The sequence below is a fragment of the Equus asinus genome, chromosome 5, assembly GCF_041296235.1.
Source record: "Equus asinus isolate D_3611 breed Donkey chromosome 5, EquAss-T2T_v2, whole genome shotgun sequence".
Taxonomy (NCBI): domain Eukaryota; kingdom Metazoa; phylum Chordata; class Mammalia; order Perissodactyla; family Equidae; genus Equus; species Equus asinus.
The window spans coordinates 88,599,187-88,626,615 of NC_091794.1; the positions used below are offsets into that span (position 1 = coordinate 88,599,187).

The following is a 27,429-nucleotide window of genomic DNA, read 5'->3' on the forward strand; positions in this document are numbered from 1 at the left end:
GGGAAGGACACAGGTGTCCCCTGAGATGGGATTGGCCAGCCTTGCACCAGCAGAGCTGCAGTCACCAAAGAACAGAGAGAAGCCCCCACCACCACCACCACCCCATTCCCCTGGGGACCATTATCCCCTCCTGGAGCTGTTCATGCAAAAGACAAACTTTGCTGACTTCAGTGATTTGGCACAAGTCAGCTTCGAATATGTTCCTGCTAAGTTTCGGTTTGATTAGACTGTAGGAAAATGTAATCTTCCTTTGAAGGCCATGAGGGAATCTAGTAATTAAAGGATTCTCACAAGGAACCATTAGTAATGAGAATTCTTTAATAATGGCTCTTAATAAGCATCCTTCCCCAAAATCTCTCTCTCTCTGCCTCGCCCGCCCATCCCACAGTGGATCTATGTATCTGTTCCTTAACACAAGGCCCCTGAAGGAGCCCCCGGTTCTGGGTTGCACACACACTTACACCGTGGGGGCACTAGCCCATCCCTGTTCCTGCTTCCTCCAGGGCCACGCCCACATCTCCTGCATGCCGGGGACCGTGCGGCGATGGAACTACCCTCCTCCGCTCTGCATCGGTAAGACAGCCCGGCCTTCTCAGCTCCTACAAATCCATTTTCTACCGGGGATTCGAGCTCAGTGACATATCGTTGGGGTCAAGTTCAAATCAAGAGACAGTTTGGTATTGAAGGCGGTAGTTTTAGGCTGCTGTTTTTGTAAGCTTGAACTCCCACTCAAGGCTGTCAGGACTTGGAAACTTTCATCCACCAAATGAAAAATGGCGGGAGGCTTGCCCATTGGAAAACGTTATGATGACCATTCTGATTCCAGATAGTTAACAAAGACCCAAATGCAACCTCTGGGCACTTTGGGCCTTCCTCTGTGACTTGTCATGAGACCGACAGATGACATCCACTCAGAGAAATGCCCCATGGGTTGCAGGTGAAAAAGAACTTAGCTGGTTTGGTGGTTTGGTTTTATACCCTGTGATAAGCAATGACGAAGAGATCACTGGATACAAGAAAAGACAGGTCTCCACCCTCAGAAGCTTCCAGTCAGGTTGGGGCAGGAGAAACTAACATTTATTGAGTGTCTGCTACGTGCATTTATTGTCCACTCCATGCATTTATTGAGTGTCTAGTGTGTGCATTTATTGAGTGTCTACTGTGTACAAGGCATGGAGCTACGTGTTTCCGCACAGCAGGTCTTCAGGGGAGGTATCATTTTTGCAAACAAGAAAACTAGGACTTTTAGGATTAAAAATGTCAGAATCAGGAGTGGAAACCTAGGTTTCTCTGAGGCCCAGCCAACCACAAACTGCAAATCAAGGCTGACCTTGGGACAAGAAGCAAGTGAGTTGAAGGCCTGTCACTTGGGCATAAAGGCACTTTCCTTCTCTGATTTCACCAGGGGGCAAGGCCTGCTTGTCTGCCAAGTAGGTCAGAAATGTGGCTGGTCAGCCCCGAGCACTCTCCTCCATTGTCCATTACGAAGGCCTTGCCCAGGAAACCACCCGTAGTAACAGCAGCTGCCGTTAATAGGGTAGCTATTGAGGGTTTACTGTGTGTGCCAGCCCTTGTTTCAAGTGAAGCACCATCCTTTCTGTCATAACCTCAAAACAACCCTGTGACATAGGTGCTGTTGTTAGCTCCATGTTACAGTTAGAGGAAACTGAGGTTTGGAGGAATTTAGAACTTGCCCAAAATCACACAGGAAGTGGAAACGTTGGGCTTGTGCCCCAAGCAGTCAATGTCGAGTGCTCAGACACTGTTCTGTTCAGATCCATTGCTCTCTCCCCAGAAAGTGTTTGCCTAGACACTGCAGATCCCTCCCCACTGCTCCTTTCTCTGGGCTTCCATGACTGGCTAACCCCTTTCTGCTCTCACAAGCTTTTCCTAATAAGATGTAGAGGAAAACTGTTGATGTCAACTGACCAGGCTGCAGTCATGCACAGCCCTGCATCCTCAGATGACTCTAAAATCACCTCGATTGGAGCTTCTGATGCCCCAGGCCCTCGCGCTTGGCTCTCCATGGAATGCTAACCACAGTCACTTTGGCTAAGGGCATATGTCAAAGTTCTGAGGGCAGGCTCCAGGTGGGGCTCATTTGCTGACCACCCAACCCCATGGAATATATATTTGTAAAGAGCCTTGCATGGTGCCTGGCACAGACTGGAGACAATGCAGGCCAGTCCCCTTCCTTCATTCTTTCTCCTCAGTCTTGGAAGAGTGAGGAGAGCAAGATTTGGGGGATAGTGTAAAAAACGGTCGTACTTTTGGAGCAGACCACTTTTCCTGCATGTCCTAAGGGAACTGACCTGCGAAGGGCATGCTCGAGGTCAAGAGTCCATAACTTGGGTTTGGAGCGCTAGGCAGTCCTAGGATCCTGGGCAACCCTTCCTGAATTTACATACTCAATTTTTCCCAGGTTTTTAGGGAGATGAACTATAGGTTCCTTTGGGTTCTCAAAGGGGTTTACACTTGGGAAAGGTTAAAAACTGCTGCTCTACGGGAGCGCCCAGACATTGGCATGACCCTGTGCTCTCCGCATTGCTGTCCTAATGCTCTGTCTGCTCCCACTGTCACAGCGCAGTGTGGGGGAGTGGTGGAAGAGATGGAGGGGGTGATCCTGAGCCCCGGCTTCCCAGGCAACTACCCCAGCAACATGGACTGCTCCTGGAAAATAGCGCTGCCCGTGGGCTTCGGTAAGTCTTCACCCCCAGGGCCCTGGGCTTGAAGCAACTGTCTGCCGTGGTCGCTCAGCAAGACCTTGGCCGAGGAAGTTGAGCTCTCTGCCTCTCTCTTTCCTCACCTGTTGCCCTCTTGTACAATCGTGAGGATCAGTTAAGAATGGTAGAGATGAACATGCTTTGGGAACGTAAAATATAGGGGAAAAAATCTTAAGGATTGCAATTACTATTATTATATGAGCTAAAATCCAGGCATGTGGACTGAGAAATTACTCAGGGATGGTTAGAAAAGGAAAAAAGCAATCTATTTTACAGAGCTGGACCTCAAGTTGTGCTTTTAACTCCAATATCCAATTTCTCATCCTAATTAAGTTGAGCCAAGGGCAATGTTAGATTGAGTTCACATTCTTTTTTATGCACATTCTACTGGCCTTAGAGATTGGGAGGTTTTTTTCTGTGTGGAGATGGAGTGTGCCAGGCACAGGAGTTGACGAAGTGTGGAGGACATTGATCTGGGTACAAAATTTAATTACTGGTGATTCACGTATTGCGCACTGGGAATTTAATTCAAGCCCAAACATCTCCGTTGAAGGGGGAAGGATTTGTGTTGACGTGGAATTGATGGGTCATCTTGCCCAAGTTATTGCTCTGCACCTAGGAATGAAATGTCCTGAGGAAGTCACTCCCGCATGGACCTGTGGTCTTCCAGTCTGTGACCTCAGGAATGAAGACCACCTGTTTTGTCCTTTATTATTCAGTCTACAGTGATGGAGAAGGGGCTTTCTAGAGAAAGCAATCTAACTGGCCTTCTTTAAATACATTCTGAGGGGAGCAGAGAGGATGGTGACCCTCCAAAGGATGGAGTCTTATATTTAGTCCCAGCTTCTAAAGGAAACTCGGTGATCAGGGTGCAAAATGATGACAGCTACGGCAGCCTTGGGACTCTCCAGATTCTGAGACAGTGAGGAAAGAGGAGCTGGGAGACCCTATAGCTCAGGCCCCAGGCACGGCCCAGAAGAACCTCAGACGACAGAGGGATGGGTGAAGGGCGACTTCCAAAGGAACAGAGAAGTTTAAATGGGAGGTACCTCACTCTTCTCTATGAGTACTGATGCTCAGCCACCAGAGCTCTCTCTCTCTAAGTCCTGGGTGCTTATTGAGCCTCTGGGGAATAAGTCTCCTCCAGGGTCCAGTCACAGAAGACGAGGATACCTCACTTTCAAGGGAATGCTGGATTCCAAACGGTCCCTAATATGGCGCTTGGTTTCAGTGTGTACAGAGCCACTGCATTTACAAGCTTTTCCCACTAGATGGCAGTGACCAAATCCAGTTCTTCCCAGGCAGCTGGATTCAGAAATCCTGCCATCCTTAAAGAACCCCTTGGATGGCCGTGCAGTCCACTGTGTTCAGAGGACGCATGGGTGGTGGACGGAAAGCGTAGGTTCTGTAGATGATATGTGCAAAGGTGTTTGTTGCAAAATTTCCATAATTTGGAAACAATCAACATGTTCATTAATAGGGGAAGGAAGGTTAGATAATACAAAAAATGGAATTAACTAATATGTAGTTAAAATCAATGCTATATCTTTATATATCAACAAGGATAGACCCTGAAAAACACTATGTTAAATAAAAAAGAAGCTTAAAAAACTGTATAAGTAGTATATCATTTCTGTAAATATTTAAAACAGATAAATCCAGATACATATTTAAGAATCTAAAAACATGAACTGAAAGGATGTCTTCTGAATTCATGACAGTGACTGCCTCTGTGGAGCGAAGGAGGGGAATGGGACAGGGCAGGAGACACGAAGGGTCTTCAACATTATATGTCAAGTCTTTATTTTATTCTTTAAATATTAGATGCAAAAAAAAATCACACGTGCTCATTCTGAGCAAATTAGAAAGTACAGATGAACAAATTTTAAAAATTAAAATCCATCTGTAATTCCACCATGCAATCATGCTTAAAAATAATCCGCCACTTAAAAATCACTACGTCCAGGGGGCCGGCCCAGTGGCGCAGAGGTTAACTGCACACATTCTGCTTCTCGGTGGCCCGGGGTTGCCCGTTCGGATCCCAGGTGTGGACATGGCACCGCTTGGCAAAAGCCATGCTGTGGTAGGCGTCCCACGTATAGCAAACGTAGAGGAAGATGGGCATGGAGGTTAGCTCAGGGCTAATCCTCCTCAAAAAAAAAATAATAATAACTACATCCAATCAAAAGACATGAACTTCAGTACTCACCATTGCAATGTAACCCCCGTGAAGACAAGGACCTTGTAGATCTTATTCATCCCTGTGCAATGCCTAGCAGAGCCCTGACACATGGCAAATCCTCCATAAATATCGTTAGTGAATCAATGGATACTCTTCTAGTTTTTTAATACAAAAATTATAATTATATACTATATACTATTTTGCAGTCAGATTTTCACAATTAACATTGTAGACATTTTCCTATGCTTAGTAAATATATTTCTTCAATATCATTTTTAATAGTGATCTAATTTTGAAAAACATCATAAGCAAATTGCACCGTTTTCACCTCCATCCTCCAAAGAGTATATCAAAATGTAAGCTAAGGACTTAATTAGATCCATTTAACCTGCTGGGTTGTTAGGAGATGTTGATTAACCCAATAAGACTCCAAAGTATAAACTTCACTTGGCTTCTTAATAGAACAGGTGGAACAATGTATTCTTCTAATTTCTGAATTATCATAAGTGTTCTAGAAAACGCCATCATTGAAGTTCATGTCTTTTGATTGGATGTAGCTATTTTTAAGAGGTGGATTATTTTTAAGTAAAAGTTTATTTTAGCAAAGCTATCTTCATACCAATGTTAGACATGTGAATCACAAGTTAAACCGAGTGTTAGCCCTGAATTTTGTTTTCAGTAAAATAAAATGGACTCTGGATGGAGCTGTGAAATGCCCCATGCCTCTCTTTTTGAATGAATAATATGCCTTTAAGTTCAGTCCTGCCTGCAGACAAGAGGCTGGAGCGGCCCGGCAGCTCCCAGGTGTGTTCTGGAACCCCAAGTGGGTGGGAGGCAGTAGTAGGGATAAGGGGGCTCTGGCAGGAAATGCCTTCCCGAGGCAGCGGCACATCTGCGGCAGGACCGTTTCCCTCTGGGCACTGTCTGCCTCTCCCTCCCAGGAGCTCACATCCAGTTCCTGAACTTCTCCACGGAGCCCAACCATGACTTCATAGAGATCCGGAACGGCCCCTACGAGACCAGCCGTGTGATGGGCAGATTCAGTGGGAGCGAGCTGCCAGGCGCCCTGCTCTCCACGTCCCACGAGACCACCGTGTATTTCCACAGCGACCACTCCCAGAACCGGCCGGGGTTCAAGCTGGAGTATCAGGGTGAGGACGGGAGGGCCCCGTTCACTCCTCTGTCACCCATCTCTTACCCAACCGCCCATCTCCCCAGCCTTCCACAAGGCGGAGAGAACTCAGGAAGGGGCTGCGGGGTGGCAGGCAGGCCTATCCACGGAGGCTTCCTTTCAGTGGCGTCTCTCTGGTCCCAAGGAGGCTATCTAACCCATTTACAAGCCTTTTCCTGGGTGGCAGGCCCACCTCCTCCCACTCATATTTTACTTTGTGACTTGCCTGGATGTTCCCTTTGAGGCTTCCCTCAGGTCACAGGCCTGCCCGTGTGCCACAGTCAAACAAGGCCTGTGGAGCCACTCTCGGTGTCAGGGCAGCTGCTCCCCTCATACTTTACCTCAGTTTCCATTAAAGCTTCTCTTTGTGGTGACTCCAACCTCTCAGACTAGGTTGTCTCTGGTGCCAGAGGCCCACATACTCCCACTAAGGCCTCCTGATTTGTGACAGGCCCAAATAAGTCTCCCTGACAACAGGCCACACTCACCACTGACGCCTGCCTTAGCCTCACAGGGTCGTACCCTATAAACGAGCTCTGACCACTCACCCAAGCTTTTTCCTTTAGAAAAGATCTGCTCGATGAAAGATCCGCCTGTCCCCACTGAGGCTGCCTCCGCTGAGCAGGCCCAGCTCTCTGTGGCCCCTCGACTTTCTTTGGAAGAAGTCCACCTCCTTGCTTTTTCTCCAAATTTCTCCTCTGATTGGATATTCTAAACGTCCTGGGCTGGGATTTCCCTTTCCCTTCTTCACGTAAATATTCACCAAAAAATTTTAGTAGCAGCATAATCTCCTCCTACCCAGGCCTGGCAGCCTCACAGGCTTCACTTATTCCATTAAAACTTCTCGGGAGATGGTGTTTATAAAGGACTCTGCAAAACGACAAGACAAATAATTGTTCTAAAATGTTAGGCATCATCATTAGTAATATTTTTCCGTTATGGCCTTTGTTTGAAATTGTATCTGTTCCCACTGTAGCATCTCCCTCTGGGACAAACCCAATTGCTCTCCCTGAGGTGCGGTTCTGTAGGAAAGCTAATGATTTGGCCTCCTAGGGTTCATCTCTGCCCTTCAGGCCCATGCTGTCCCTTTGAAGTTTCTTCTGGTGGGACAGGCTCTGAGACTTTTCTCTGTAATATAAAAGCCATCCAGGGACCCTCACTTCCGTGTTCCTCCTTTTGAAAAGCCCGGCTCCTTCCACGTGAGCCAATTCCAGCCACTCTCCTTAAGGCTGCTGTGGCTTCTAACATGCGACCATTCTCTTTAGGCTCCTCATCATCTTTGGGTTCACATGTTCCCACTGAGGCTTCTCTTTAAAGTCCCAACCCATCCATTCAGTCACCTCCCTGGGCAACAGGCTCCCTGCTTCCTCGAAGACTTTCATTTGCCAAACCACTCAAATGCCTGCTGCTGACAGGACCACATCTCCGCTTGGCCGACCAGCCCCACCCACTCCCACTGTGGTGGCTCAGTTTTTTGACACGCCCCATTACCTTGATGATTTCCCAGTGAAATCGGCCCAGTTCTTCCCACTGAGACCCCCCCTCTACGATGCTGAATGGAAATACGTAACATGGCCACCATCACAAAGAGAGTGCTTGGGAAGTGTCAGCTTCATGATCGTTGTTATTTATATTACTATTACACGTGAGGAATGCATCCCCTTCCTTGGAGCGTGCATTTGGTCTCAGCTACTCTCATTGAGAATTTCCCTTGTAGGAACGCTCCGTCTTCTCCCACTGCTGATTTCTGTGTAGGGGGGCCCAGTTACTGCCACGGAGGTTCCTTGTCCTGTGGATCCAGTTAATCGAAGGCTCTGCTCTGTGGGACGTGCTCAGAAAGTCCCTCAGCGACTTCTCCTGTTGGACAGCCCTCAGCTGCTCCCGTTACGGCGTCTCCTTTTGAGGCAGCCCCACCCATCCTCATGGAAGCAGCTTTCCTGTTCTGGGGAGGGTCTTCCTTGTATGACAGTCACACATTCCCTTTAACCCAGCTATTCCCTCTGAAAAGTTCCTCTCCTTGCCACAGGTTTGGCTTACTCCCAGCAGGAAGAAAATTTCTTCCTTCCTGATAGATTCTAGGTTCTCAGAGCCGGAAAGACCCCACTCAGGTCCTCAGCTGACTACTTCCTGTGTTTGTGATCTTGATTGTTGTCATGGTTAAATGAGATGAGCGACATGAAAGAACCGAGGTCAACACCCAGCCCCAAGGAGGTGCTCCAAGAATAGTGGTTCAATCCAGCCTTGTCTTCCTTGAGCCCCCTTTTCCCATGGAAACAACAATAATAAATAACATTTAGTGAGTCCTTACCATAAATACTGTCAATACTGTGCAGAGAGCAACGCATATGTTATCCTGCTTAATCCTCACAATAACCATTTTCTAAATAAGAGAACTGAGGCACAGAGAAGTTAAATAACCTGCCCAAAGCCAACAACTAGTAAATGACAAAGGTCTGTCTAAGCCCAGGTCCTGTTGCTTCACCTCTGTGCTCACTCTGCCGCTCCTGTATTCTGCTTGGGAGAAAATGCTCAGAGAGAATAAAGTAACCTTCTCTCCGGATCTTTTCCAGCCTATGAACTTCAAGAGTGCCCAGACCCAGAGCCCTTTGCCAATGGCATTGTGAGGGGAGCTGGCTACAATGTGGGACAATCAGTGACCTTCGAGTGCCTCCCAGGATATCAGCTGATTGGCCACCCTGTCCTCACATGCCAACATGGCACCAACCGGAACTGGGACCACCCCCTGCCCAAGTGTGAAGGTATGTCCCTCCCTCATCCCTGGTGACTCTTTCTAGGGGGACTCATCCAGAGCAGTCCCACACCGCATCGGATCACCCGCTCCATGGGCTCACCCATGCTGGGAGGTCCAGGAAAACGCTGTCCATCCTGTTTTCATATGGATGGGACACAGCCTGTCCAGGGAGAGGGTCTTGGGGACAGAGCTTTGGGCCATTGCTAGAGAGGCCCTGGAGGAGATGTGGGCCACAGCCAGGGGAGAACATAATCAGCCCTTGGGAAGGTCCAACCTGGTGGGCTAGATGTCCCCAGTCAGAAGGGAAGACTGCATGAGGGTGTAGGAGCCCGTGATGTGCTGAGGGTAGACAGAGAGAGTTAATCATGGTGCCTTCCCAAAAGGAGAATAGAATAAAGCCTCTTTCTAGGAAACTTCTTGTTCCTGTCTTCACCTGCCGCCCTTCCTTATTCTCTTGCTCCTGCATATGCCTGGAGAGATCTGAGTTGATAGTATCAGAGAGATAGAGGTGGCCCTTTCCTGGGTCTTCAGGAACCAGAACCAGGATGGAAGAAGACCGAGAGGTTGTGCTGCTCTTACCCCGTCTGCACACCTCAATTCCATTCTTCTTCCTTTTTCGCTCTCAGGGCCCAGCATTTTCCTGGAGGAGAAGCTGAGATTGGTCTCGCAGGGGGAAGGTTTGGCAGGGGACAGTATAGTCTAGGAGAAAGTGCCCCAGCTCTGGGATCGCATTGCCCTGGGCTTCATCCCTGAACCACTTCACCTCTGAGCTTCAGTTTCTTCCTTAGTACAGTGGGGCTTCTCATCTCTACCTCGTAAGAGCTGGGAGGGTTTCAAGATGGCCCGTGCATAGCACCCAGCACAGTAACTGGCTCACAGACAGTGAGCTGAAGTATCAACTCTCCATGGAAAAGGAAACCTTGTTTGAGAACTGAGCTGTTCTGTTGTTGGAATATAAGATCGTAATATCCAAAACCATTAAACCCCCGCTTAGTTTTTCAGATTTTCAGAACTATGCCCATGCATAACCAGTCCATCATTCTGGAATTGCTGGTTGGTCACATGCTGTGTGACAAGCTTCATCGTGGACTTCATTTCTTTTATTCCCTTTTTACTCCTTGTCTGTCTTTTTACAGCATCACAGGAGAGAGAAAAGAGCAGTGCTTTCTCAGTCTGACATCTTGAACCAGAAGCCCCTCTACCTGTTGAGAAAGTTCTTCCCTCGGCTCCTTGGAGGCCATATTCTCTTGCTTTGCCATTTATCTTTATGTCTGTACTAACTCTTTAGTCATTGCTTACTTTTCCCCTTAAGTGTTCTTTGAAGTTTGTTCCTAGACTCTCTTCTCTTCCTTCCCTCATCCACCTCCATGTCTCCAAATGCCATCAGTATCTGCAACCTTTATCTCTTTCTTGAGATCTACTCCTGTATATCCAGCCTTACTCAACATCTTCACTTATGCAGAGAAATCTGAATCCCAGCATATTCGAAACTGAACTCACATCTTTCTGCCGTTAAACTGAACTCCTCATCTAGTGAAGGGCACCTCTAGTCACCTGGTTACTCAGCCTTTATTTGGGTACCCTCCCTCTTGCTTATCTGACATATTCACCAAGTCTTGCTAATTCTGCATCCTAGTGACCTTTCAGCTGCATCCGCTTCTCTCTGTCCACTGTCTCTACCTTAATCCGGCCACCACTTAGACGAGGCTCCTCTCTGGTCTCCCAGCCTTCAGTCTTGAGCCCCTCAATCCATTTTTGACAATGTAGTGAGAGCGAGTCTTCAAAACTGTCAATACACTCAGGACACGCCCCTGCTCAGAAGCCAGCAGGACATCCCCATCTCCCTTGGGGTAAATTCCATACCCTTTAATGCAGCACACCATGTCCCTCAGGGCCTGGTCCTTGCTTGCCTCCCAGTATGCTTCACTTTCGTAGACTTTATGCTCCAGCCAAGCTGAAATACTTTCAGTTTTTTCCATGTGCCATAGTCTCTTGCCTCTGGTTCTTAGCACATGCTGTTCCTTGCGCATAGAACATTGCTCTCTTCTCCTCTCCTGCCTGCTTAGCCCTTGTCAACCCTCAGGTCTGAGTCTGAATGTGAATTCTACCAGGAGTCCTTGCCTACCCTCACAAGACCAGATGAGGGCTCCCCTCAATGTTCCTGTGGCATTCCATACTGATGGCATGCTCCCCCCTGTGCTGTAGAAGCCAGTATACTTGGCATATCCCAGTGGACTGTGAGTGCCATGGAACAGAACCACGCACCATGGTATCCTTGCGGCCCTTTGTCTCCCCAGGTCATGCCTGGCACCAAGTGAATGTTCAATACATGTAGGAGGGATGGTGCGTCCATGCACACCCCTTTCAAGATACGTATGCATTCACAGGAACCCTGTCCTCCGCCTGGAGGCATTGGCATTCTTTCTCTTTCGTCTGGCCCACCCCATCCAGATGTCTGCATGATGCCCCACGCCAGCCAAATATACTCAGTGTTCTGGACCGGGGCTTTTTTTGTTTCTTTGTTTGTTTGTTTGCCCAGAATCCCTTTTTTGCTCTTCCTTGATGAGTAAATCTGAGCACTATGGAGATATCAAGGCATCTTTATCCCCCTACCTAAAGCCTAGATCAGAGTGAGTCTAAAACTGGGTGTCATGTTGAGGGGGGACAGGAAGATAAGGGAGAGAGGATCATATCTATGCAGCGAATGCCTCCTCTGTGAGCTGGGTACTGAGCTGAACATTTTGCAAGCATCGGTTCAGCTCACTGCCACCACCATCCTACAAGGATGTATTACAAGAATACAAGGAGGTATTCTTAGTCCCATTTTACTAGTGAAGAAAGAGAGACTAAGCTATTGTCTGAGGTCACCTAGTCAATAAATGGTTTAGCCATGACTTCATCCCAAACTTACCCTCACCACAAGACTCCTTAGCTCCTAAGTTAAGACTAAAAGTACCAATTGTAAGAATCTTAGAGAAATAAAGAGAAAGAGTTACTTTCATAATTTCTTAGCTCTTCCCAGCAAAAGTCCTGCAGCCCTGACTCCAACGTCAGCCCCCTCCCAATTCCTGGGAAGAGAGTGGGGAGAAATTTAGTGTGTCCCTCCTTCTTGGCAGGTCTCATCCACAAGAAGAGAAAGAGGGAGGCCCAGGGCTGAGGCGGGCTCACAGAGGCACCTGCACTGAATATAGGGGCCAGGTGGGGACTAGTGGGTTGGCCAGGCCATCCACAGCCCTGTCTCCTCTCCCCATCCCAACTGACTTCCTTGAGCAGGATCTTTTGTGCTGGGAGCTGGGACTTCATTAGGAAGCCATCTGAATTCACACTTAGGGGGGTGATCAGCAGCACTCATTTGTATTTTTGTCCCCTCCCTGGCAGTCCCCTGTGGTGGGAACATCACCTCTTCCAATGGCACTGTGTACTCCCCTGGCTTCCCCAGTCCATACTCCAGCGCCCAGGACTGTGTGTGGCTGATCACCGTGCCCATCGGTCAAGGCATCCGCCTCAACCTCAGCCTGCTGCAGACAGAGCCCTCCGGAGACTTCATCACCGTCTGGTAGGGTCGGCTGCCATGTCGACAGGCAATTAGAAAGGGACATTAGCTAAGCTCTAAACTGGGTTACCCATCTATTTGTTCAGAAAACCAAGAGTTGACTGGTTCTAAATGGCTGTCAACCTCCTGGGTTTCACGTAAACGTAATGGAATGCGGGCTCAGCTTCAATTAGCCCTTATGCCTCCTTGCAGGGAGGGGAATGGGAGGCAGTGGTTCCCGACCTGGAGTCCTGCCAGGGGTCAGTCAAAGTACCAATGGTGTGTGAATGGGAGCGCACGTAAATACACGGACTTTTCTCAGTCTTTTCAGAGTCTAAACTAAACTTCTACATTTACCTAAGAGACGCTACCCAGACTGATGAAAGAGAAGAGCTCTGCTGTAGAATTTTGTGAAGTCCCACTGGTCATCTCATGCTGAGCCAGTGCTGTGCAGCAGAACTTTCTCCAGTGGTGGAAATGTTCTGTATCGGTGCTGTCCAACATGGTAGCCCCTGGCTACATGTGGGTATTGAGTATTTGAATGTGCCTAGAGTGACTGAGGAGCTGATTTTTAAACTTGATTTACTTTTAATTAATTTACTGTAAATAGCCACACGTAGGCTAGTGGTTACTGAACTGACAGCTCAGCTCTGAGTGATATAGTTCATTTTAAAATGGGAATACAAATTATTACTCAATGAGTGTCGTTTCCTAGACAGTTCTTTCCAAACCATTGGCTTTTTGGACAAAGATACAATTTTAAAATTCCTCTGTATGGAGGTTACTGCCATTCTGGGGATCAGCTGGAGATGGTGGGATTCTCTTCCCAAAATTGCCGGGGCTGGAAGCCGTAACCAGACTGCTCTGGATTAATTGCCAGCTTAATTTCCAGGCAATGGCTAAGAGCACATGGGAGAGACTAGATAAGTTTCCAGGAGAGAAATCCTTTGCCTAGAAAGGCAACATGATTATGTCTCTTTGCTTGAGGGACAAGGAAATGGGACTGGCACGGAAAGCATCCTGGGCTTCCTGCACCCGTTCCGCAGCCCCATCCTGGTGCTGCTTCAGACTAAGAGAACCTTTGGTAAGACCCTCAGCCCTGCTCCATGGCTCCTGCTTCTTGAGTGAGAGGGTTTCCCCAGGAGCCTATTAAGGAGGCTGGGCTGGTGAAGAATCAAGTGAATGAGGAATCGATGCGGGCGTCACCAACTCCATCAACTTTGTCGGCAGACTGAGGTGGGAGAGATTGGAGAAAGGTGTTTAGGGCATTGGAGAAAGGCAATGTTGGGTGCAAGAAGAGTCACGGTCACCCACTCTAGGTCTCTTGAGGCCACTGACAGCACAGGTGGAGCGGACAGCCATGGTAACTCGTGTCATGCCAAGACCTTCTTTCCTTGTGCAGGGATGGGCCACAGCAGACGGCTCCACAGCTTGGAGTCTTCACCCGGAGCTCGGCCAAGAAGACAGTGCACAGCTCATCCAACCAGGTCCTGCTCAAGTTCCACCACGATGCGGCCATGGGTGCGATCTTCGCCATGGCCTTCTCCGGTCAGTATGGAAGCCTGGCCTGGTGGGAAGGGCCCGGCCCTCAAGGCAAGGCTGGGCTTGATCCCTGGCTCCATCAGTCCCAGTCATGTCACTTTGAATATGCTACATAGCTTTTCAGCTCAGTGCCCTCAGAGTTATGAGAATTAAATGGATTAGCTTATGTGAAATTTCCCAGCACAGGGCTCCATAAGTGTAAGTTTTCCTCCTTGTCCACACTCCTAGGACAGAGAGGCACATGACGCTGATCCTTAGTACCAAGTTCAAACGTAGAGGCAGCAGGGTGAGACTTCTCTTCCCAGTCGTTCACATCAACTCACTGGCTGGTTATCCATCTACCTGTGCTCCAGCTTGTCCCTTAGCACTTTCTAGAGGGTTGTCCCACTCCAGAGAAATCCAGAGCCTCTGTTGACCTCCCAGGAAGTACTGTGCACAAACGAAGTCATGGAGAATTCAAGTAGGAGGAGCATGAAGTATTCAGCATGGCTTGGTCCTTCTCGACAGCCAGTTTTCTTCTAAGTGTCCAAAGTTACGGACCTAGATAGTTCCTCGTTTTTGTTACAGTAGACACAGCGTAGAAAAACTTTCACAGAAAGTTCTCTGTGGGCTTGTGCCCATTGATGGAATAATCCTCCATGTTTATAATTTACAGAGCATTATAGTATTTGAACTGGAAATCTGGAAAGCTTGACTTTATCCCTGGCTCCACCTTGGGCCAGGTGTGTGATCTTGTGCAGGTCTCTCCTCGACGTGAGACCTCAGTTTCTTCACCTGGGAATGAGGGGCTTGGAGTTTGTGACTTCTAAGAATTCGGTGAGGTAGTAAGGCAGGTGTTTTTACCCCCCAGTTACAATTGAGGAAATGAGAGCCAAGGAAGGCTCGAGGACTTGCCCAAAATCTCACAGATAGAACTGAGAACAGCACTCAGTCCTTTCAGTTCTGCACTGTCTGCTGTGGTGAGACTATACCGTGTTGTTGCATCAGATGTGCGTTTGTAGAAACTTGAACATGTTCAGCCCTAAACCGTTGGAAGAGGTTGTGATAGAGAAACAGCAAGAGACAGAGAGAAACAACAGGGTTAAGAGCATGCACAGCTGTAACCTCCATTCCCAGGGAGCCATGGCAAAGTGACTGTGACATGGAGATGAGACTCCACCCCCTCGGTCTGCCTCAGTACCCACACCCCTCTTGTTGTGCACACCTCTCACCTCACTAATGGGACCCGGGTTTTAAGGCCATGTCAGTTTGACTCTATGCGACTTGTCCATAGAGTGGTAGAGTGTGGACTCCAGAGTCACACAGACTTGGGTTCAAATCTCTGCCACTTATAAGCTGTGTGACTTTGGGTCTGTCATTCCACCTTTCTGAGCCTCAATTCTGGTCTCCATAAAATGGAAATAATATCGTACCTAACCTCACAGAGTTTAGTGAAATAATGCTTAGAAATCCCTTAGCTGTAGGCAGAGAGTATAGAAGGTTCTCCATAAATGGTAGTTTTAATAGTCATCGTCATCATCATTACTATTATTATGTTTAGCTGGTAACAGGATCAGTGTCAAGTCGCCTCAGTGCTAGGCCAGATCTCTTGCTCCTGCTCCTGAGCCTTCCCCTGTTCCAGGAGCAGGTAAAGGAGGCCCAGCACAGCCCCAGGCCGTCCTTGTTCCCGAGTTCTCCTAAGGAAGTCTCCCCGGGAGAGCACTTGCTTCTGTGTGTATCCTGGCCACAGTGGTCCTGAGGCCTCAGACGAGACATGAGACCCTTAGGTGCTAGCTCAGACCGAGCTCCAATTCTCATTGACCAGAGGAAAAGGCAAGGGCCTGGGCACGAGAGGATCTCCTGCTGGGCCCAGGCCAGTGGGCATGAGTGTGAGATGCACTGTGCGAGGGGCTGAGTGAGCAAGAGAGACACATTCCGTGCACTCACAGAGCTTTTGATAAAGTGTGGAATACATCATACATGTAACGTACATGTGCTGCTTAAAGAAGAAGAAGAAGATGAACACCCATCACTGAGCCTAAGAAAAAGAACACCAGTGCCTCTGAAGCCCCAGTGCCACCCCTTTCCCACTCCCAGAGTTAACCACGACCCTGAATTTTTTGTTAATCATTCGTTGTTTTTTGTTATAATTTTACTTCATATGTTCATGTCTCCAAAAACATATATTGTTTAATCTTGCATGTTATTTCTGTTATGTAAATAAGATCATTCTATAAAGTGTTCTGTGACCTGCTTTTTTCACTCAAAAGTTTGAAATTCATACTGATGCATGTGACTATATCTTCATTTTTCAATGCTGCGTAGTATTCCATTGTGTGAAAATACAGTGATTTATCTAGTCTACTGTTAACGAGCATTTAAGTTATTTTATTTCAAACAATATGAGCATTGTCATACATTTTTTCTTGTGAACATGTACAAGAGTTTCTCGAGAGGTCACGCCAGTGTGGAATTGCCAGGTTGTAAGTATTCACATATTCAGTAGCACTAGGTAATGCCAACTTTACCTTATGAAGTCGTTATAACAGTTTACACTCTTCCTAGCAACTGAAGTAGAGCTTCTGTTTCTCTACATCCTTGCAAACACTGAGTTTTATCAGACTTTTTAATTTTTGCCCATCTGGTGGATTCATGAAATAGCATTTGACCTTTCTGTAAATGATGGGGCTCAGCATCCTTCCTTAACTTCATTGACTATTCATGCTCCCTGCTCTCTGAAATGCCAGCTCCCATGTAGCTTTCTTCCTCCAAGGAGAGAGAGAGAACAAACAAGTAAATGACAAATAAAAGCTTTGCAATTTGTAATAAGTGCTATGAAAGAAGAAATAAGAGGCTAAGATAGTGAAGAAAAAGATGGAGAACTCAGGGTTGGCCCAGTGACGTAGTGGTTAAGTTTGCATGCTCCACTTCAGTGTCCCAGGAGTCCTGGGTTCAGATCCTGGGCGTGGACCTACACACCACTCATCAAGCCATGCTGTGGTGGCATCCCACATACAAAATAGAGGAAGATGGGCACAGATGTTAGCTCAGGGCCAATCTTCCTCAAGCAAAAAGAGGAAGGTTAGCAGTAGATGTTAGCTCAGGGCCAATCTTCCTCATCAAAAAAAGAAAAAGTAGAACAGGGGTTGAGGGAACTTTGGAAAATAACAATAATAGTAGCAGCAGCAGCAGTGGTGACAGCAGCGAACACTTGCATAGCACTTAACTATGTGCCAGATAATGAAGGAAAGCCAAGTTATGAGCCCACACTGGACTTTGCCTTGGTAACGCCATCCACACAAGTCCAGTATCTGCCCAGAGGAATGGTTTCCAGGTTGGAAAATCCACCGAATCCAGAAGCGTTTGGCCAAAGATCAGAAAGGAAATAAACTGACTTCAATGGGTACACGCATAAGCCACGTACAGTATTTAGATGCTGAGTGGTAGAAAGAATATGGGATTTGAGAGCAAGCAGACCTGGATTCAGATCCCGCCTATGCCCTTACTTCCTGTGTGACCTTGGAAAATTAACTTAACCTTTCTGAATCTCAGTTTCCTCATAAGTAGAGTAAGAATATCTCACAGGGTGATCAGCTGTTCTGCATGTTAAAGTGCCTGGTGTATATAGTAGGTGCTCAATAAATGCTTTTCTCCCTTCCCCTTCAAGTGCTAGTGACCGTCACTCGTTTCCTAGATCCTCTTTCCTTTATTGCTGGTCTTAATATATGGTTCTTGGTTCTTTCATCAAAAATAAAAAAACAATGATAGCAGATAAGCAAAATAGTGCTTGGCTATACTTGCCCTATGTACAGTTAAGTGTCAATACCTGCTGTGTGAATGAATGAGGAAAGAGAAAGTGAAGTATCGAACAAATGAATGACTCTGTGCCCCAAGCACGGTGTTCCTACACTGACTTCTCTGCTTTTGTCTTTTCAGCTTATCCACTCACCAAATGCCCTCCTCCCACCATCCTCCCCAACGCCGAAGTGGTCACCGAGAATGAAGAATTCAACATAGGTACCACCTCCCAAAGCAGCAAGGACTGGGCTGGCGAGGAGGGGCCGGGTGGAGGTGGGGGCTGCCCAACAGGTCTCATCTCTCCCTCCCATCCACGGAGAGAAGCAGCAGGCCCGGTGCACGAGGGTTGATGTTGTGTCAACCGAGTTTGCACCCAAAACACGATCACTCTTCTTTTTAGCCATACCATAAGCAGAGGAGCTAGGAAAGCGATTTTCTTCTGTGATTCAAGTCAGCATTTTTGAGAAACAGATCCATGCAAGAAAGTGTAAAAAGTTCCTGGAATGTGGAAGCATTCTTAGGCTCAGCAAGGCTGAGCTGTGAGAGGGGGCAGCAGTCGCCTAGGCCGCTGGATTGGAGTCGAGCTAGTTATTTAAGTCTGAACAGAACACAACCCGCTGCTGATTCTCTTGCCTGGAAGTGGGTTCAGATACCAGCTGGTGCCCATCAGCCCTGCCCAGGCTTCTCCGGGGAATCCGCATGTGGGTTTCTCTTTGGCAGGTGACATCGTACGCTACAGGTGCCTCCCGGGCTTTACCTTGGTGGGCAGTGAAATCCTGACCTGCAAACTTGGAACTTACCTGCAGTTTGAAGGCCCCCCTCCGATATGCGAAGGTAATTGCACTGAGCCATGCCTTTGTGAGTCTGGAGTTCCTTGTTTAACTCCTCTCTGGATGCCCAGTTCCTGCCCATAAAAGAAGTCACCTGGTGAACGTTTGTTTGGGTGAACGAGTGAGTGATTGGTCTAGATAGATTCTCTGCCCTGCTCTTAGATCTGGGGCTGTGAATTGGCCCTAGTGGCCACATTTATTTCTGTCTTCCTTTTTTCTAACCGGCATCCCCTGGAAATTGCCTACGGATCATTGGAAGTAGGGAGTGTCGGGGCCACAGGGAGGGGTGGGCTCACACGCCAACCTTGCCCCACCGCACAGCGGATGTGCCCAAGGTCCTATGTGCTGAACGAGGCAGCAGAGACCCCACAGCTGTCTTCATTCCAGGGTGATGGCTCGACAGAAGATGAAGTTATCCCAACCAAGACCAAAAACAAACTCTCCGCTCATGAGGCATCTGACCAAGGGCAAGATACCTAACTGTCCTGTGCCTTAGTTTACTCATCTGTAAAATAAGGATAATGATGCTACTTATGCCGTGGGTTTATGATGAGAAATTAAATGGATTAATGATGGAAAGCACTTTAGACCCATGTCTGGCATGTAGTAACTGCTCAGTACGGGCTATTGTTATTGTTAGAAGTCCTATCACAGCGTCTACCAACGAATATTTAGTAGTCTGTGGGGAAACAGGCCAGCTTCTCCCCTACCTCTCGGAAAGCAAGAGTGGGGAGAATCTGCAACGTGGACTATTAGTGAGCAGAGAGGAGCCACAAGCCCCAGAATTAGGCTTCCTGATACATTGAGAAATTCGGTACCTGTTCATTTCAGTTGAGCTGACCCACCCACCCTCGAACAACCAGCCCCTGAGAGAAGTGAATTTTAGCCTCCCTCCTGCTCCAGAACCTCCTTGATTGGCTCCAGTTTCTCATCTCTGCCTCTGTTTCTGTGTCTAGATAGCTCCAGTCTTCTTGGCTTGGCTCTCCATTCTCACCCTCATGCTTCCCCTGGGACCTGGTATCATTTAGCTTCTCAAGGTGTGGCCCTTCGTAGTCTTTTTTAAAACAACAGCTTTGTTGGGATACAATTCATATAACATACAATTTATCTATATAAAGTGTGTACTTCAGTGGGTTTTAGTATATCCAGAATTTTGCAACCAACATCGCAATCCAATTTTAGAACATTGTCATCACCCCAAAAAAACCTCTGTATCCACTTAGCAGTCAGTTCCCGTTTCCTTCCAGTCCTCTCCGTTCTAGGCAACCACCAATCTAGTTTCTGTCTCTGTGATTTGCCTCTTCTGGGTATTTCATAAAAATGGAATCCTATAATTTGTGGTCTTTTGGGACTGGCTTCTTTCACTTTGCATAGTGTTTTCAGGGTTCATCCGTGTTGTGGCGTGTGTCAGTACTTCATTCCTTTACTTCATTTCTTTTTATTGCTAAATAATGTTCCATTGTATAGATACTGTATTTTGTTTATCCATTCATCAGTTGATGCACATGTGGGTTGTTTCCACTTCTGGCTACTATACATCATGCTGCTATGAACATCCATGCGCAAGTTTTTGTGTGAACATGTATTTTCATTTCTCTTAGGTATATATCTAGGAGTGTAATTGCTGGGTCATATGGTGACTCTGTGTTTAACCTTTTGAGGAACTGCCAGACGGTTTTTCACAGTGGCTGAACCATTTTCCATTCACACCAGCAGGGTATGAGAGTTCCAATTCCTCCACATCCTCTCTATCATCGTTATCTGTCTTTTTAACTGCAACCATCCTAGTGGGTATAAAGGGTATCTCCTTGTGGTTTTGATTTGTGTTTCCCTGATGGCTAGTGATGTGGAACATTTTTTCACATGCATATTGTCCATGTTATATCTTCTTTGAAGAAATGTCTATTCAGATCCTTTACCCATTTTTAATTAGATTATTTATCTTTTTCTTATTGAGTTGTAGGAGGTGTTTATATATTTTAGATATAAGTCTCTTATCAGATATGTGATTTGAAAACATTTTTCCCATTCTATGGGCTGTCTTTTCACTTTCTTGATGGTGTTCTTTGAAACACAAAATCTTTGATTTTTATGATGTGCAATTTATATATTTTTTTCTTTGGTTTCTTGTGATTTTGGTGTCATATCTAAGAAACCGTTGCCTAGTCCAAGGTCAAGAAGATTTACATCTACGTTTTCTCCTAAGAGTTGATAGTTTTATCTCTTACGTTTAGGTCTTTGATCTATTTTGAGTTAATTTTCATGTATAGGATGGGGTAGAGGTCCAACTTCATTCTTTTGCATGTGGAATAAGTTTTCCTGGAACCATTTGTTGGAAAGACTATTCCTTCTCCATTGAATTGTCTTGGCACCTTGTCGAAAATCAATTGACCATAAATTTGGAGGCTTATTTCTTGATCTTCAATTCTATTCTTTTGATAAATAAGTCTACCCTTATGCCAGTACCACACTATCTTGATTACTATAACTTTGTAATGTGTTTTGCAATCAGGAAGTGTGGATCCTCCATCTTTGCTCTTCTTTTTCAAGATTATTTTGGATATCCTGGGTCTGTTGAATTTCCTTGTGAATTTTAGGACCAGCTTGTCAATATCTGTAAAGAAGCTAGCTTGGATCTTTCTAGGGACTGAGTTGAATCCATAGATCAGTCTGAGTAGTATTGCTATCTTAACAATAAGTCTTCCAATCCATGAACATAGGATGTTTATCCTTTCATGGCCTCTCTAATATGTAACTTCTTTTTACCTTATTCTACTCCTTTCTACCTTAGCTAATGCTCTGTCCAGTGAAGTCTTAGTCTCCTATGACAAGGATCAGACATTCTTCTATTATCCAAGAAGGATGCCTCTTGCTATGGCAACATAGAGAATGTGGTGAAAGTCAACCCTAAAAAACCACAGTGCAATTCTCGATCATCAAGGATAAAGAGAAAATGTTAAAGCCATCACAGAGAAAGGACAAATCAGACTCAGCATTATTTGCATCAACTAAAAGATAAAATGTAGCAGGAGAAAATAATTGTAAACTGAAATACTAAACCCAGCCCAATTATTGTTTAAGAGAGAGAATGAATTAATGAAATCTTCAGACATACAAGGACTAAGTATAGTTACTGTCTTAATAAAGCATAACTAAAGGACACACTTCAGTGCACTAGTCAGGATAATATAGGCATGTGCTACAATAACAACCAATCCCCACATCTCAGTGGTTTAACACAATAAAAGTTAATTTCTCCTTCAGGCACAATTTTCTAGAGTCCAAGTGACTCTATAAAGCTGGTGACTCAATGATCCAGGCTGCCTGAATCTTGCACTGCCGTCTGAAAACTAGGCCGCATCCTCCATCCTCCATTGCAGCAGAGGAAGAGAGAGAATGGCTACTCACACAGGGCTTTTCACTCCCTCAGCCCCAAAGTGACACATGTTATTCTACTCACATCTTATTGGCCAGTATTAGGCACATGGGTAGGACGTGAACCCTTTTATATGCTCAGGAAGTAAAAGACAATCTGATATTGGTAAACACTGGAAATATATACCACATTCAGCAAGAAAAAAAATGAATACAGGTAGAATAGTTTAGATGCAAAAAGTAACATTGAGCAAAGAAATCAGCAAAACATGTTAGTAAATCTAAACAATATTGGCTATAGAAAATAGAAAATAGGAAGACAATGCAACGAACATATGACATTGGAGAACCTATTTTGAAGAAAGAAAAAGTGAACCGAGGACTCGTGTTGAGGAGAAGAATAGACATTGATTAACCCTGTACATTATTGAATATATATAAATTTAAATATAATGCTTAATTTATGAATAGTTTTTTTAATTATGGATAGCCATAGGATGTGTAAGTTCTAAATCTATAGCCAAAAATAAAAAGAATAAGGAAAACTCGATTCATCCAATAGAAAACATTAAAGGAGGAAAAATACAACAAAATAAACTATGGTAAACAGAAAACACAAAATAAGTAGCAAAACTAAGTGCACATATGTGTGCAACCATAATAAATATAATTGAATAAAACTGCTAATTAAAAGACAAAGACTTTCAGATTAATTAAATAAGCAAAGTCTAGTTACAGACTTTCCGTAAACTCAAATTTGAATATCTTCATCTGCCTCCCTAAGGTCGTAGCTAGAAAGGTGTCACTTATCTCTGGTATGAAACAAAATTTCGAGAAGATAGCAAATACTGACTTCTAAAATCTGGTGAACCAAAGATAATTGCAAAATGGTTAATTCCATTAAAAAGGATATATAAGTTTATATGCAGAAGATAAAAGAGCTTCAAAATACGTTAAGGAAAAACCAACAGAACTAAATGTGAAAAAGTAAGGCAAACTACAGAACAAAAGAAGATATTCATTGTACATGTGTTTTTTGAAAGGACTTGTATCTATACTATGTAAAGAATTTTTACAACTCACTAATAGGACAATCCAATAAAAATATGGACAAGAGACTTCAACAGATACTTTACAAAATAAGATATACAAATGACCAATAAGTACATGAAAAAATGCTCAACATCATTAGTCTTCAGGAAAATGCAAATTAAAACCATAATGAAATATTATCATGCACCCACTAGAATAGCTAAAATTTAAGACTGACAATGCTAAGTGTTGACAAGGATGTGGAGCAAGTGGAATTTTCATATATTGCTGGTTGGGATATAGAATCATACAGTCATGTTGGAAAACAGATTGGCAGTTTCTTTTAGAGTTAAAACCTACCAAACATCTACTCTATCACGCAGCAATTCTACTCCTAGTTATTTACCTATGAGAAATGAAACCCTATGTCCATAAAAAGACTTTTATATGAATTCCATAATAACCCAAAACTGGAAACAATCCAAATGTTCAATAGGAGCATGAATAAACAAATTGTGCTATGATTGCCACAGAGCAACAAAAATAAGTGAAGTCGTGATACACAAAACAGCATAAGTTGAATTTTACAAACATTATATTTAACAAAAGAAACCAGACACAAAAATAACACATGTATGATTCCAGTTGTATCAAGTTCTAGCACAGGCAAAACTCATCTATGGTTATAGAAATAACATCAGTGATTTTCTGGAGCATGGAGCAACTCATACTGATCGCAAAGGGGCATGAGAGAACTTTCTGGGGTAATGGAAATAACCTATATCCTGATTGTAGTAATGGTTACACAGGTATATACATATTCCAAAACTCATTGAACTGTGCACCTAAAATCTGTTCATTTTGCTGTACATAAACTAACTCTCAAAATTTTTGAATTTTAAAAAGAAATTAATGAGTTATAAAACAGAAAAACAGCCTTACTGATAACTAAGTAAAAAGATATACTTGAAACAAAGAGCAGCAAAATAATCAAACCATTAGGTAAATTAATCAAGAACAAAGGGAGAAAGCAGGAATATGCAAAAAGAAGAAAGGAAAAGCAGGATATCACCATTGAAGCAAAAGAAATGTTTTAAATTATGAGACTATTTTACTCAAATTTGTGCAAATAAATTAATGATACAAATGATTTTCTAGGAAGGTATCATTTGTTAGAATTGACCCCAGTAGAGATAGAAAGTCTATACTTTCCACATTCTCTATAAGCAATAGAGAATGTTATCAGAGGAAACCCTGCCGAAGACGTCAAGATCAGACGGTTTCATGGAAGAACACTATTAAGCCTTCAAAGGCCAGAGATCTTGAACATAGGGGGAAAAAAAGAAACGTGTAAACACTAACACCCAACTCAAATGAAGTTGCCTACAAAAAGGCAAACCTATGGCCCAGGCTCATCTGGGAGAGCACGGCTGTTCCCCCTCAATGGAGGCAGTCTCCCGTAGAAAGGGAAAGAGCTTCGAGAGCAGACCTGGTAGAGGCAGGAGTCGACCACGAGGCCTGGAGGGAGACGCACACATCACCACGCCTCAGTGACCTGTGTGAGTCATCAGCTTAGTGAAATCGGGAGCACTTCAAAATCCAGGCTGGTTTCCTCCAAGAAGCCATTTGCCCTCCTTTTCCTCTTATTAATTAATATTAATTTAATTAGTTAAGAAAATAAGAAGGAGGCGTCCCCAGGATAAGCTACTTTAATGCCTTTCAGAGCTCCTCAGGAGTAATCCTGGATGAGTCATGTGAAATTCTGGGCCACAGCAAGCGTCTGTCTGTTAGCCCGGACCCAGGCTGAGTCCCAAGCCCCACTTCTGTGAAGGCAGAAGGTTAGAACAAAAGTTGGCCTTGCAGTTCCAGAAACTCTTTTATCAGTGTCCCAAAATCCAGCACATCTGTCTCACATAGGCTGTAGGGGTGCTTCCCTGTGCCCCCAGGACAGAGCACCTCCTTGTTTCCGGTTGTGCAATGTCCCTCTGAGCCAGCATTGTGTCTCTTCTCCATGGTGACGGACACAGAAAACCCAATCTTGCTCCTCCAGCAGCTCCTTTACTAAGTTTCACATTGACCATCTACCTTAGGGTGACATGTTTTCCTTTAGATGTCTTAATACTATAATTAGGCCACAGTCAAGCTCTGCCGGCCCTTTCTGTTCCTGGCATATTTATCATCATCATCATCATCACCTACAATTTATGGAGGCACTAGGTTACGCGCTTTACATAAAGTATTTCATATAATACCATATATTATATAATAGTAATTAATATGCAATTATATAATGTTATATAATACAACAGCCCTGAAAGGTAGGTGTGATCTTTTTGTGTTGGGGATGGAGAAGCCATTGCCCAAAGAGGAAATAATTGGTTCAGGACCACACAGGTAGAAAGTGACAGAGATGGGCTATCAATCCAGGTGTATTTGACTCAGAATCCCATGTGCTCACCTCTGTCCCATACTTTCTTTATACAAATCAAACCATCTAACAGATTAACTCTTGGATTTGGGGATGCCTTACTGTGGTTGGTATGTACATATCATGCCCCCTACTCCAAAGCCCTTATTTGAGTTAAGAAGTGATTCCAACCAGCTGGCCAGGCCTGAGTCTCAGCAATTAATGACAATGATGGAGAATCTGAAGTCACCTCATGCCTTGGTGCAGTATAACGATGGGTGTTGGCATCTTATTTGAATGTGCTCAAATACTGCTTTTCCATTGGTCGTCTTGAGCACTGGGGAAATGGGTTGGCCCTGTTTTGATCTCCATCCCAATTACCTGGTATTTCTCTTTCTTTCTTCAAGTGCACTGCCCAACAAATGAGCTAATGACAGACTCCACGGGTGTGATCTTGAGTCAAAGCTACCCTGGAAGCTATCCCCAGTTCCAGACATGCTCTTGGCTGGTGAGAGTGGAGCCTGAGTTTAACATCTCCCTCACAGTGGAGTACTTTCTCAGCGAGAAGCAGTTTGATGAGTTTGAGATCTTTGATGGTAAGTCAATCAAATGTATAGTTGCCCGCTATACTTGGCACAGACTTGCTTCAGAACCCTGGAAGTCTATGCCACACCCTCTCTATTGGAGCTTTCTAGAGACTCCACACAATGTCTTTCTCTGCCACAGAAACCCCAGTACCATGGGAGCTGATAGGTTGTATGGCCCTAGTAGCAGGGCTGCTTGTATTGTGGCCTGGTCCTGCTACAGAACCCTTTCTTACCCTAGCCCCCACTCAAAGCTAGCAACTTGAATGTCAACCAATAATGGATCATAGGATTTTTCCCAAGTGAAGAATAGGCTGCCTCCAAAATCCAAAGGGTCTACCAAACATTGTGCTTCTTTCTTGGTGGTAGGAGGGAAAAGGTGTAATAACTTGCTCTTTAATTTGGAGGAAACTTTTCAGCATAACCCAAACTACTAGACTCTGGACCCTAAGAATTTCCCCTGGCTTTTTCTAGGATTTGTCTCCTACCCTCTAGAGCAAGTGTGTCTTGCAAAGGCATCTGCACTAATTGTCCATTCTGGTTCATCAGATCTGATTAATACAATGTCATGAATATAGAGAACCAATATGCTATATTCTGTAGGATGTCCAAATGGTCCACATCTCTTCATACTATAATATAACAGAGAGCAGGAGAATTAACATAGCTCTGGACCAAGACCATGAATGTATACTTTTGTCTATCTCATGTGAATGCAAATTGCTTATGATCCTCCTTTCAAAGAATGCATTGCTAGATTAATAGCTGCATTCCATATAACCTAGGCTATGCTGATCTGCTCTATGAAGATACTACAGCTGGCACAGCTACTGCAGTTGACGCTACTCCTTGGTTTAGTTGTACTGAGATGGACCTGGGCCAGGACTCTATTTATCACCAACCACAACTCTCAGACACCTCTACTCTAGCAGAGGAGCCATAATAGTGCTTTGAGTCTGCAGGTATCAGCATCAGTTCACATCCTGTATCCAAAAATCTTCAAAGTACCTGGACATTCCCTTTTCTCCAGTATTCAGTTACTTTAGTAAATAGTGGTAGGTCTTTTGGGAGAAGCACTGGGGAAATCACTACTACATACAATTGGTGTTATTTTTGCGAGGTCCTTTTTTCATGGGGTAGTTTTTCATGAGGACCCAGGCTCTCCTTCAGCCAAAATATTCTGGAGTAAGAAATGAAAGCTGGCTCAAGTCTCCAAATTGGGCAAGGGATTACAACTTTCCTCTGGGGTTAGCTTTCCTCACCCATTTGGTTAGATATTCATGATCTGTTTGGTTTGTAATTCACATTTGGGGGAGTTGCCCATCTCTCTTGCCCTTAGGAATACCATGTTCTGCGAGCCGTCTCCATAGATTCTACAGATCAGACCCTCCTAGCTGCCATTCCAACCTTGCTGCCCATTTTAATAATTACGCCAACATTGCTTCTGACTGTTTAGTGCTTCCACCTGGGCTCTGTATTCTAGGATTTCCTCATCCCCATCAATATTCCGAAGGCGGTCTCT

General features: G+C 45.0%; 1 protein-coding gene across 1 annotated transcript in view; it reads left to right on the forward strand.

Annotated features, from left to right (window-relative positions):
* CSMD2 (CUB and Sushi multiple domains 2) overlaps positions 1-27,429 on the forward strand; it is a 588,433-nt gene that overhangs the window by 491,469 nt on the left and 69,535 nt on the right. The window contains exons 39-47 of the mRNA XM_070510384.1: positions 504-573; positions 2,583-2,699; positions 5,847-6,056; positions 8,647-8,835; positions 12,207-12,384; positions 13,763-13,908; positions 17,818-17,898; positions 18,400-18,513; positions 25,731-25,919. Of these exons, the coding sequence (XP_070366485.1) occupies positions 504-573; positions 2,583-2,699; positions 5,847-6,056; positions 8,647-8,835; positions 12,207-12,384; positions 13,763-13,908; positions 17,818-17,898; positions 18,400-18,513; positions 25,731-25,919 (1,294 nt within the window). The remainder of the gene's footprint in view (positions 1-503; positions 574-2,582; positions 2,700-5,846; positions 6,057-8,646; positions 8,836-12,206; positions 12,385-13,762; positions 13,909-17,817; positions 17,899-18,399; positions 18,514-25,730; positions 25,920-27,429) is intronic.